General features: G+C 46.6%; 1 protein-coding gene across 1 annotated transcript in view; it reads right to left on the reverse strand.

The window, feature by feature from the left end:
* Positions 1 to 13,441, reverse strand: part of SHANK3 (SH3 and multiple ankyrin repeat domains 3) — a 392,105-nt gene that overhangs the window by 254,408 nt on the left and 124,256 nt on the right. The window contains exon 11 of the mRNA XM_042793413.1: positions 11,067 to 11,133. Within this exon, the coding sequence (XP_042649347.1) occupies positions 11,067 to 11,133 (67 nt within the window). The remainder of the gene's footprint in view (positions 1 to 11,066; positions 11,134 to 13,441) is intronic.

Raw genomic sequence — 13,441 nt, forward strand, 5'->3', positions numbered from 1 at the left:
CACTGGCCGGGAACGGGCTGGATGTTGGTTAGTGGGTGGGGAGCAATTACGCTGTACATTGCCTGTTTATATATTTCTTTTTGTTTTCCCCTTATCATCGTCATTGTTCTCGTTTTATTGCCATTATTAAACCGTTCCTATCTCAGCCTGCGAGTCTCCCTTCACCCCTCTGATCCCCAGGTGGGGAGGGGGAAGGCAGGGTGACCAGCTGCGGGGGGTTGGGTGCCGACCAGGCCCAAACCAACGGGGCAGAGATGTGGGCAAAGGACGATCACAGTCTGCACTGACAGCAGAGCCTGGCTCAGTGCTAGAGCCCTCTAGGCATCCTTTTATTGCTGTTTTTAAATTGGCCTTTCCTACGAGAGGTAAGCGAGGGACCAACAACCTCAAGTGTGATTAGCTGTCTACTTCTCTCCCTGGGGGACCACCATGTTTTCAAAAGCAAAAGTCTTGGGAAAACCCTCTGCTCTTCTGAGGGAGACAAGTGAAAGATGAAAACTTCCTACGAGGGCTGGAAGCAGTGAATTAAGTGTAACTGTTTTGAGCAGCTCCCTAACAGAGAGCAATGCAGAGACCAACCACGCGCTCACAACAGCCAAATTGCATTTGTGTAGCTACATCCAGGTCTCTAGAATGTGAAGCAATCTGACCCATTTAATGTCTTAAAAACACAGGAGCCCCCCTCTGCCTGCACTGTCCTGTGGGACAGCTGGCGCTCGGCTCCCACACCGTGCCGGCGAGGATGTCACGGTCCCCCCTCCTGCTCCCCTGGCTCTAACTCTGAGGGCCAACCCCCACCAGCAGAGCAGAGTGGCTTCATTCGGCCAAAAATTAGGTGATTCTCAGCTTTACAGAGAATTTAGTCGTCTTCTGTTCAGAAGGACACTGAACAAGATTTCCTTCATGCTGCTCTCCCCATTGCATCCTCTGCAAAAGCCCCAGCTTGTCACGGAGATGGGACCCTGGCCCGTCCCCTGCCAGCCACTGTCACAGCAGTATGAAGGACTGTAATCCTCACCAGGAAGAAGATTGCTGAAAAGGAGGGCTGGAGAGGTTTCCTGGCAGGCTGGGGATCTGTTGCAGGATGCGAGACATGTCTCATCCAACAGCTTCCCAGTGACAGAAATCAGAGGCACCTTCCCCACCCCCTTGCCCGCTCCCACCTGCACTGGGTACCAGCCCCCCGGCACCAGACCAGCCCATCAGCTCAACTCATCAGCCTCCTGGAAGGCACACGCAGCAAGATAAAGCCAATGCGTAGCCATGCAAGAATATTTTTATTCTGGCTCAGTGAAAACCAAAGCCATGCAAGAGTTGAGGGGCAGGAAAACACTCAAGAGTAAAGTGAATGGGTGGACAAGATCAGCCTTGGGCTGGGAGCTGAGACCAGCAGAGCCTTGTCCTAGTGCCAGGGGACTGCAGGAGGGACCACAGTTGGGCACAGTGCTGGGCTTTTCAGCCAAGGAGGGGACAGGCACCGGCAGGGCAGAAGCCAGCAAGGACACAGCAAGAGGGGGCACGCACAGCGAGGCATCAAAGGACGCCCCACAAGCTACCAGCAGACTGGGAAACAGCCTGGACTGGCTACCTGTGTCCCCAGGCCCCTTGCAGAGGCAGCTGAGAGGTTGGGGAAGAAAGCTTGGAGGGAGGGAGTTTCCCCCACGGGGAGCACAGTCCCTGTCCAGAGCCAGGGCAGCCAGTCCAGCGCAGGCAGAGGGATGTGGCCACCGTCCCCCACGGGCTGGGGGAGCACAGTGCCCAGCCAGGACACGGCTCCTCAACCCCCGCCTCGGAGCGGGGACGGGGCGGCAGGAAGGGACCCTGCACCTGGCCTGGGGCATGAGGAGCAGCTCCCTAGACGCGGTCTGAGGTGCCACACCTCAGCATAGAGACTCAGGTTCTGTAATGTTATGAGTTTACTCATAACACCGATTTGCAACAGGAAGAGCCGGCCTGCCTTGGATCAGCAGGTGAACTCCTCGCCAGGAGGCTCAGTGTGCCACGATGCCCCAGAGCTCTGCACAAGTCCCGAGGCACTGTTCAGCCAGCATGGCCAGCTTCTCGCTGCTTCTCAACCTGCCTGAAACTGGTAATAATAATAATACTAATAAACCACTGAGCCTGAACTCCAGCCACCAGGCGCCAGAAACAGGATAGTTCCAAGCTGCTGCCATATAACCAATTCTGACAAAAGTTTCCTCTCCCCACTCCCCCAAATCCACTGTCCCCATTGGGGAAGGGAGGGAAGCGAGAGCAATAAAGAAAAAAAAAAAAAAAACAACTTTCTGCAGTTCATACAATCAGCTTTGAAGATTCTTTTTGGTACCTTCTCAAGAGTTTAATCAAAGTATGTTTACTGGGTTTCTCACAGCAAAATGAATCACTTCAGTTACCATGACAGCGCTGCTCGAAGCAGCACAACCGTGCCCCAGCCAGCCTGGTTCAGCTGATGCTCCCGCGTTTGCTTTCTGCCTTCCAGAACGGGAACCACACATGGCTCTCGGCTCCAAACGCCTCTCGCCACTCACGTGCGGGGGAGTGGGACACAGCCAGGGCTCCCCCCGAGGAGTTCCCGGCCAAGAGACGCTGCATGGGCACCTGCACAGCACCCGGACCACCTTCCAAACAACCGCCAGCCGCAGCCTAATGAACCAAAGTGTAATCAACACTCGGAGGTTATTTAGATTTGCTGGCTCAATGTTAAATATTCATGTAAAAGAGCAAAAGCACGCGGAGTGCAAATGTCTCCACAGTTCCAAGCTGAGAGGCCACATTTACATTTTAATAGTGGAAAATTACAAAGCAAACTGGAGAAGGCGCACAGCATCTCCCCTCATGCGGCACGCGTCAGATTATGCTCAGGCTTTTCTCCCATGCAGGAGAGAGAAGCTACTCCAAGAGACCTTCCGGGTTTTTGTTTTTTTTTTTTCTAGGAATGAAGACCAAAGAAAAAGGATGAGATGATGAGGCAGACCAGAACCTCTCAGCTCCAAAGAAGGAGCTGGTAACTTACCTCAGTACTGAGTAGTCCACTGAAAGGAATTATAGCCTCATTATATTTTTTTAATTAAGAAAAAAAAAAAAAAAAATCAACCTCCAACCATTTCTCCAGCCTTCTCCATTTGCCTCTCAGCTACCAATCTCCACACCTGATGCTGCACCCCTGGACACAGCCCCCTCTCAAACACTTCCCCCCCTCCTCACTCCTTCACCTGAACACAGGTCTCACCTCGTCCTGCTCAGTGCCAGCCCTTCACAGCTGGAAACAGATTTTACTCTGCATTTGTAAAACTTAAATTGAAACTGCTAAAAATACATGTTAATTAAACTTGCTGGTTTACCCCTACAAGCAATTCTCAAGTGCACTGGCAATTCACCTGTGAGTAGCACTCTTATATGAGATTTTCAGCTTTTCTCTTCAGATGAAATCCATCAGCCTGATGCATCTCAACACTGGAAATTCTTCCTTGCAAGAGTTTGGTGCATTCTTCATTTCTCTGCTTCACCTTGTTACAGTCAGCACATCGAGGGTCCTGCCTGGACCATCAGGCCATTGCTAAATCCCCCAGAGGAAATCCTAACGACTGCTCAGACCTGTTACAGGCAGCATGCAATTAAAATAACAATGATGATAACAGAAAATCAGAAAAATCTAACGAGTGTTTCTGATCTGTCTTTGAAAATAATTCCCATACATACCTCTGTACTGGCAAAAAAATGCACCCAAGACCAAAATGGAGCATTGAAAACTTCCCCCACAATTCCAAGGATAGCAGTAACCGACGCTTGTTCTCTTATGTACATTCAAATTAGCAGGTCGAAAGCTTCTGCAGCAAAGTTCAAAAGAATTTGCAATACAGCTCACTGAGTCTCTGGCCTATATTTATAATACTCCTTCAAAAGCTCCAGAGATGGGGAGGCAGCTTTAAAAGGGTCAGTGGAATGGTTCTGATAACTGTACACAGCTTAGCTTCATATAATTTCCAGGAAAAGCTTGGAAAAACTGAAACAGGACACTTATCAATTAATGAAAAGTAATGAGAATTTAATTTATCAGCCAGGATGGCTTTAAGAGCTCAAATCCCACTGACAAAAATACCTGCTAACATCATAAGCTTGGGTGAAACTGTTGACTCTACAATATTCTGATTACATGCTACCACTGGACAAGTTACCCGAGCACATTATAACAGACACAATAATGAATTGTTAATGGAGAAGAACAGTTGGGAATATTTCCAAAATTATCCAGTCAGTCAGTTCTTGGTACAGTAATATTTATATTTTTGCCTTTATTAATGATTTAGAAAAAATACAGATAATTGGCAATAAAAGTACAGGTGATGCAATAACTGATGCAATGACATTGGTCAAATGTCATTGGTGAAAGTGAGTAGATTTAGATTGGATGCAAGAAATGTTTAATGATGAAGGTGATAAGACACTGGCCCAGGGTGCCCAGAGCAGCTGTAGGTGCCCCCTCCCTGGGAGGGTTCCAGGCCAGGTTGGACGGGGCTGGGAGCCCCCTGGGCTGGGGGAAGGGGGCCCTGCCCGGGGCAGGGGGGTGGGACTGGGTGATTGCTAAGGATCCCTCCCAACCCAAACCATTCTATGATCCTATGACATAAAAGAAAGAGTATCAACACAGCGACATCTCAGGTATTTGTTAAGAGAGGATCATCTCAACATGCTTCATCACAGCCTGATGCAAGATGAAGCATCTGGGAAACAAGAATAGAGGTTGCACAACATAGGACTGTTCCTGGAAAGGCAGTGAGACTGAAACGAGCCCGTGAGTCCTGACCCAAACCACCTGAGGACAGACCCTAAGGCCAGTGCAGCAAGCAGGAGAGCAAACACAACCAACAGATATATCAACCCCTGAAAAGGGTAGCATAGTCTGTTCATCCATAAGGTTATTATGGAAAAACGCATCTAAATTCAGCCTACATTTCTAAAAATAATGTTAAAAAATAGCAAGTGTTCAAAATAAAGCTATGCAATGGTTCAGAAGCTGGTCAACCTGATCTATATTAAGAAAATAACAAAACAGAATCTATTCGTGGTTCTCCAAGGTGACGGAGTCAGTCATATTTGTATACTAGGAAAGAGTTCTTATGCTAAAGTTTTCACAGGCTTGTGCAAGCATTAGTGTTTTCATCACAAGACGACAATACTGGTCACTCAGGTCTCAAAAATTTATTGTTCTATCAGTAGCTTTTTGAGGAATTTTTCAAAATCACAATGAAAAACTAGATCTCCCCTGTGTGGTCACCCTTGAGCAGGCCTACAGTCAGTGGTGGACTGGCCACATCCCCTGCAGAAGGGATGGTAAAGAGCTTTCAGAGAGATGAGGACAGGAGGAGGATCTGCACCCCGCACAGGTCTCCCAGACAGCCTTGGGTGAAAACAAAGAACCAACAACTGCCGGCATTTCATCACGGAGAAACAAGTCTCCCGGTGAGGCACAGGTGTCTGAACAGCACCACGAGGTGTAGGCATCCCTTCTCTTCAGAGAGAGGAAACCACAGGGTGAGGAGCTGCTCTTCTCAACTACATGCCTACTATACAAATAAACTCTAATATTCAACTTTACCCAGCCCAGGTTTTAACTCCATTTCCAAACAAGTACTGCCACCAAACACAGCTCAGCCTTCCCAGACAGGAATGATTTTCTGCAGAGTATCTATGTTCTTTCACCATCCTATGACTTCTGCTGTGAATGTCCCTACTCCAGACCACTGAATTTACTGTGCCAAAAAGAATATGAAACCCATCTCTACTCTGCTGTAATCAAAGAGCAACTTCTGGAAGGACCCAGGAGCCTTTCCAGTTGTCCCACCATATTTTACTAAATTTTTTTCCCTCTCTTAGGAACTGCTGTACCAGTCAGACCAAGGCCTCACATAGCTTAATATTCTGTGTGACAATAGTGAGCAAAAAAAGTCTTTGTAGAAGGCACACAAGGAAGAAGGAGACATAGAAAGCTATCATTCTCCATCTCAGCTCTTCGCCACTGCCAGCTTACAGATTTCCAACCATCCTTATATATAGAGTAAGTTCAACAAGAACATCCACTTCTGATACACATTCCAGGAAATTTGACACCATCAGACAAAAAGAAATAAAGCTTTCCATCCTACAAAAACTCATTTATGGCTTCCACACAAAGTTTTTCAACATCTATCTCATTTAGCATTTTCCAGAAATTTCTCTGGGATCAAGGGGAAAGGTTAGAAAGGAAGAAGCAATGTCATAACCTCTACTTCTGCTTGTCATACATGTCTGAGACACTCTATGCCATTCTACAGTGTAGCTCCAAGAGAAAGTTCTCTCTGAGCTTGGCAGTGGTTAGAAACACTGTTCAAACACAGGATACTGTTAAAAAATATAGAAAGCAAAGCAGACATCCCACTGCCACTCTGAAATCCCCCATCTCAAAAAAGACGTGGTAGAGCCAGAAGAGGTTCTGACCAGGGCAACATGGATGGTCAAAGATCTGAAACTGCATTACGTTTCCCTCATGATAGGAAAACTGTTTCATCAATCATGAATATTACAAACAAGTTACTGAATCTTAGAAGAAAGTGACATGAAGTCATAGCGTCCCAAGGAAGCAAAATGCTGACTTTTAAAGCCCTTGGGGTGGATTTCTCCTCTCCACAGGGGAGAACTTGAAGAATCAGTAGCACTGGAAGATGTTAGAATTTTCACACGCTGGGTATCCCAGACTGAGCTCCCACAGAGAGTTTCTGACAGATAGGTTCGCAGCACATGAACATACCTGGAATAGGCTTCAGATAAGGAGGGCACCACGGATCTTGGGTTGGCTCCACGACACCCACATTAATAAGAAATATCTTATCTTTGGTTTGAGCTATAAAAGGTCATAAAGCTAAGACTTCTCAGGAACAACTGACAATTCAATGCCCAAAGTCTCATGTAATCTTCGTAATATGTCACACTCTAAATTAATACCCCATTGTCAGCTCACACAGAGAACGGGCTAGGGAACAAGGCCACATGCATTTGGGCATGCACTGCTTATCATCTTTCCACCTGGGATGGAATAAGGAGTTCAGTGATCAGGTCACTTTCTGACTTTTGCTATGTCTAACCTGTGTCTTCATGTGCCTAAAAAAATCCATCCCAAAAATAGCAGGAGAGAGGAAGGTCATGGTGCAACATTGCCCATACAGAGCTAATGGTACACGAGGGCTGTAGGATCGCAAGCAGACGTGGGCCGAGAGACTAACACATGCCAAAAAGCAGGGACCACCGTGGGGTCACCGAGGGATGAGGTACTCTCCACCCTTGCCTGTACACGTAAGCAAAACAAGTGTTGTACCGGTGCACTTCAGTCTGGCAAAGAAACGCTGGTGATCTCACACAGCTCTGCAGATCACCATTCTCCATCACAAAGGTATTCCACATTATATGGGGTAACTGTTTTGGGCCTCGTTATGACTGATAATGAATTAATTCCTTTGACTTGAAGTTGGTGGTTGCTTAGTGACCATGAATCATGACCTGAATATATCCAGCATAAGAAAAGGGAAGACAGCCCCAACTCAGTCTTACGTACATGTAATGCTTAAGGTTAATTTCTCAGTACTGAACTAATGTTATATTATTCCTCCAGATCTACTTTCAAGTAGGGAGAGAAAATATGAATGAATAGCAGGAGTTTTTAAAAAATCTGCAAACAAAGAAAAAGTTATAAAACTACAATTATGAAACAAAGCAACTATGGTTAAATGCCTATTTGAACAAGAGTGGCAAAATGAAGATGTCAACTGGTACTGCAGAATATATTTATTCTGTAATTATGGAAAATAGTTGAAATCAATATGAAGTTACAATACACTCAAAATCACTAAGGGGAGCTATAAACATTGAAGAAAAACAAGTGGTTTGCAGAATGAAGGAAACTTCGAAAAAAGCTTTTGGGTTGCTTTGTAGGTACAGAAGTATATTCTAAAAGAAGCAGGAAGAGGCATTTGTGTCATCATGATGACACAGCAGAGACAGCTCCTAATTAGCTGAAACAAATACTTTAAAAACTTGCAGGCTAAGAAAACTTCCCCAAAAGATAGATCTTGAAAATTACTGAGCAGCTGGCATGAGATCCAACTGATAAAAACCCAGTGTGCAATTAACACCACTGCAAATGTTTTAATGAAAAACAGGTAATGTGGTGCACATCTCATTTTATTGAGTGGAATTACGCATTTGACTGATAAACGTCAATGGGAATTTAAGACTTCAACGCCAATAGTACATGCCAGAAGGTTGGCAGTGGCACTGCAGAGGGGCCCTGAGGCTCAGACACAATCCCATTTGCATTGTTTCCCATTGACCAGCTCCTGGTGTTCCTGCTCAACACGTAGCCTTTTCCGACTGCCGGCGCCAGGGGCTGTGCTGGGAGCTAGACACCCGGCCCAGAACCACCTTGGAGTGACCTCTCCCTTTACAGCCCCTGCAAACCAACTCAAGGTTTCTGGAGTAGGTGGTCTAGGTTCTTCCTCAAGGCTTTAGCAGTAAACGCGCTTAACTGAGAACACCTCCCAGTCTGTCCGAGCGGTCGGAGGCAAGGCTCTGCAGCCATACCCCAGGAGGCCCTCCTGCTGCCTAGGATGGGGTTTAGGGCTACCCTCACCGCTCCACAGAAACCATTCCCATACGGGCACCAGCAGAGGCTGCGCTGACCAACAAGCGCTGGGATATGCCACAGAGGGTCTGTGGTGGCACTGACAAGTCCTCACAACCCAACCTCTCAGGTCCAACCACGAAAATGAAGGGGAAAAAAAAAAAAAAAAACAAACAGAAATGAGGGAGCAGCCCAATTCCACAGCCTCCGCAAACGTTTTCTAGTTGTAAGAACATGCTCTCCCTCCCCAGACTTGCAGTCTCCCACCCTGACCTTCTTCAACCCCAGTGCTGATGGCTGCGATGAAACAAGCAGTGCCCGGTCTCTGAACCGACTGAAGGGACAGAGACCTGTGCGCAGGGAACCACGGCGAAGCCTGCAGGGAAGTCCTGCAGCCCAACGGGCTGTAAACAGCTCTCACCGACCACCCGGCGACCACACTGGGCATCTTACCCCAAACTGTGTTGACCCCGGCTAGAACCACGGGCTGAATGCCTGTCAGCAGATGGAGCACATCAGGTGTTTTTCTGGAGCAGTTTCTGGGTTATTTTCACCTGAGAAAAATTCAGTTCACACCCTCTGGGCTTGCTCTACATTGTAAGACAAAGCACAGCAAGTGGGGTCAGCCAGCTCCACCTCAGAAGAGTGCTCCAAATCCAGACAGAAACACTGATGAATGCTCCAAGAGCCTGGAAAGGCAGCTACGTGCTGAGGGCTATCCTGTAGAATGGAGCAAAAGCTACTGCGAACCATCCTTCCTCCCACAGCCTTAATACTGCAAGTCCTGCTCGAATATTTCTGATGCCAGGGGCCACCAATTACTGTCTCACAGCCAGACAAGTGTAGCTTCGTATCGGGAACTCCAGAAGATTTCTCCAAAAGCTATCACTTACAATGCTGCCTCATGCTGCCCTTCCCTACCAGATTCTCGGTTTCACTATTTCTTCAACTGTCCTGATAGAACTATCAAAGGCAAACCAAGCACTGTCCCTTCCCCATCCCAAATAATGCCAGTCTTCTCTCCTTCAATCAGGCACTCGCACCTCTCACTTCTTAATAAAGTAGGAAAAACAATTTCTTCCTGCTTGGGAACTTCACTGCCAGTTCCCTTGACCCCAGGTGGATACCATCTGGACCTGCTGGTTTGCATGTGATTAGGTTACAACTGTTACCTGACCTATTTTACATAAACAGCCATACCTAAAACATGAACAATTCATTCTGCCTGACATATTTTCATGCCTTTTTTCATTACAGATTTCCAATAAAAATAATTGAGCCACTCAATCACAGATTCAGATTCAATCACAGAAGAATTCTGGCTGGAAGGGACCTTTAGGGAGGTCATCTAGTCCAAAACCCATCGCCCAGCAAAGACAGTCACTTTTCTCTTGAATTAACAGGGTGGCTTTCTTGCGAGCTCTGTTCATTGACACAGTTATAAGGAATTTTCAGGCTTTTCCCCATGTCCTTTCTGACTCTTTTATCTTCCCATAAAGCCTCAGCAGTTGTTTGTAACTATTGGTGATAGCTAGCTGAGAAAAAGAAGTGATAAAGGCTGTCTTGGGGCCCAGATCTCTATACTCACAGCCGCTTCCAAGAACCAAGCCCTATACTTGCTGGCTGTTTCAAATTCTGCAAGTCTTTTTTCAGTTGCTGACCTGATGACTCTGTACTTTCTGTGGATGCACACACATGCTGAAAATTAACTCTTCACACTAGTTCCTCCATTGCTCTAGAGAGCTCTGGACCAATAAACTTCTCAGAACAATTAAAGAAAACTCAACAAGTGTTGACCTTATATGTGACTTAAAACACAGTTTTGCATGTCTTAGAATATATCACAGGCTAATATCTACACCACAGAAGGACAAAAGAGATGCTGCAAGGATAAAGGCTGACCAGAAAATCCAAAAATATTCCTTCCTAAAGAAACAAGTATAACCAGAATCGCTGCTACTTCACTTCTTTAACTTACAGGAACTTCAGCGTGGGGCAGCTCCATAACCGTTACGACTGATAAGACAGAGGAGGTCTCCTCCTTGCACCAAGCCTGATTAAGGAGCCTTAGCAGGATGGATCTCTAGTATGAAATGGCCTCAACGATGCAAAGAGAGAGAAAAAGGTAAGGGATTTTATAGAGGAGCTCTTCAGAGCTACTCCAGACTAATAGTTTGACTAATTCTTTATCTTGGCAATCTCAGCAGTCATAAGTAAACACTGGACTGAATAAACAGGCTGGATACTGGTGGCCCCAGGAGGAAAGCAGATCTGTCCTGCCACTCCCAAGACCCAAAACTGGCTGCAAGCTGCAGCCAGCACCAGGGAACCACCACTAACCCATGCTAACACAGCCCTGGACACTACAGCAAGATTAAAAAGGGAGAAAAGGGGGAAGAAGAAAGATCAAACTCACCAACATCGGACTCTTTGTGGGTTTTGATGATTTCAGCCAATTCAAAATTTCCTGCAATGATGGCCACCTGAAAAGAGAGGGAGGGAAGACAGTTGAGCGGCTCTGAACAGCACCGGTCCTGTGCTCGCTCGCAAGGATTACGCCATATGGACTAATAACAGCTGCTTTCCATGGGGGAGGCAGAGCCAACAATTGTTCTGCCTCAGCTCATCCAGTCAGTAACCCCAAGGTGAAAATACACTCTCAGCACCGCGGGGAGAGCGTATGTCGATGGCTTGTGCAGCAAGAGGGTGGCGAATAGCTCAGAGATAACCATTCCCCTCTGCCCAGAGTCTGGTGGTGATATGCCTAAAACCAGCTCGGAATTCACCTTAGGTCTTCCAGGTACTGGCAAGATGTTCTCCGGCCTGAAGCTTTCCAGTGAATCCTAGTTAGCCGACGAAAGGTGACTTACCAGCGACCGAGCTCCCTGCACATCTCACCTGAGCAGTCCACAGGACTAACTCCTGCTCGTTCCAGGCTGCACTGGCCGAGGAACTGCCTCCACTCAGAAAGCTCCAGCAGCAGCTTGCCCCCGTAAAGCCACAGTATTTTAGATCAACAATAAACAGTGCTTTGTTCAACGCTCATCCTGTGGTTTTTCTCTACAGGAAGAATCTTGGAGAACTCAAAGGAACAAGGAAAGTGGGGAAGCAGAATGTGGGTCTGCCAGCAAAATGGACAAACAAAATTGGTCCGTCTTACTCCAGGAACTGTTCCTACAGATGCTCACATCCTGGGAAACTGCAAAACACCAGCAGTCCACATGAAGGTAGGTTAACACACATGAGAGGAGAGACTGAAGTACTACTTTCCTGAAGCAAGACTTCAACCAATAGACTAGTGATACTATTTAAACTCTTTGTTGATTTCTTACATATTTGGAGGAAAAAAAAAAAAAAAACAAAACAACCAACCACAAACAAAACAAAACAGCACTGCATCACAGCTAGTAACGCAGAACAATCCAATATTTTCAGAACAAGGTGCAAAAGTATTCTTTTAACATGTGAAAAAACACAGTGAGATGGGTAGGAATATACGCAAAATCCATCACTGGTCCTCAGGAAATTAAACTGGACAAACTGCTCTGGACTGAACTGGTTGTGTCCTGCATTTGATACCCCATGAACTGCGGCCACCTCCGCCCTTCCCACCCCTCCCAGCACACCCAGTCCCTCCCAGGCACTGCTGAGCCTCTCAGGAAGGTGATCTCACTCAGCAGCACCTACAGCTGATTCGGGAACACAAAGCAGCTGGATCAAGCTGATTCTGGGTGGAAACAGAGTGCTGCTGCTTAGAGCATGAAAATATGTGTAAGAACAGGCTGAGACACAGCTGCAGGTTTTGCCTGTCCATGCTGGGACCATCACACCCCCCTGCCTTTTTCTTTTTAGGTTAGGGTTGGTATTTGAGATGAACGTATTTGATCAGGCAGGCAGCAGAATTCAAACCCTCCCAGACACTGACAAAGTCAAGAGCAATACTGGCAGCTCCAGCTGTTAAACATTTCCCTGCCCTCCTACAAGAACAGCTTCTAGAAATACGAGGTTCATTTACATTTTACCACTAACTTGTGATGAAGGGATATATTTAACTTGGTGACTCAGTACAGCATGCACACCTCTCTACTATGATCCTTTATCAGCAGAAATAGTCTTACTATCCTCAGCTCAACAATGTTTATGTGAATTTTTTTCATTTTCTGAGGCCTAGAATTCACGCTCTACACCTTAGCCAGAGCTGGAAGCGATCACTGATGGTTGGAAGAAAGGAAACCTTGCTCCTGCATTTGGAAAATTAGGCCACAGTAGCAGAAACAAGTAAGAATCTATGCTTTTCCTCAAGCTTGATTCAAATTGTGATCTTTCTCTGTCTCTCCTCATATATACGTACACATTTATAAGGTCTGCTCTCCCAAGGGTCACATTCTTTGAGCAGGCAAAGAAAGCTTTTGTACAGAAGGGCAAATGACCTGAATTTGGGGAAATCTGAAAGCAAAACTAACCAAACTGACAAAAGACCAGAGAGAAGAATTTAGAAAAAGCATTTGAACTTCAGAGTTCCTCAAATGCACATCTAATGTATTGTCCACCACCTCTGTGAAAAATCCAAATTCAAAGTACAAATGATGAGTCTCACTAGAAGTAGGTCTCAGGAATAATTCCCCAAATGTATGGTGAAAGTATGTGGCACAGCTCCTGCAGCTGCACGTACCCCCAGTGTCCCTCCCGGTCTGGCCGAGGGGGGGGGGTCTTCCACCACTGTGCCCACCGCCCCGCGGGAGTCTTGGTGCTGGGACAGCTGACGCTGCAGGCGACAGAAGCTCCGTCTCT

Source organism: Tyto alba, unplaced genomic scaffold (genome assembly GCF_018691265.1).
Source record: "Tyto alba isolate M040663 unplaced genomic scaffold, T.alba_DEE_v4.0 Super-Scaffold_2, whole genome shotgun sequence".
Classification (NCBI taxonomy): domain Eukaryota; kingdom Metazoa; phylum Chordata; class Aves; order Strigiformes; family Tytonidae; genus Tyto; species Tyto alba.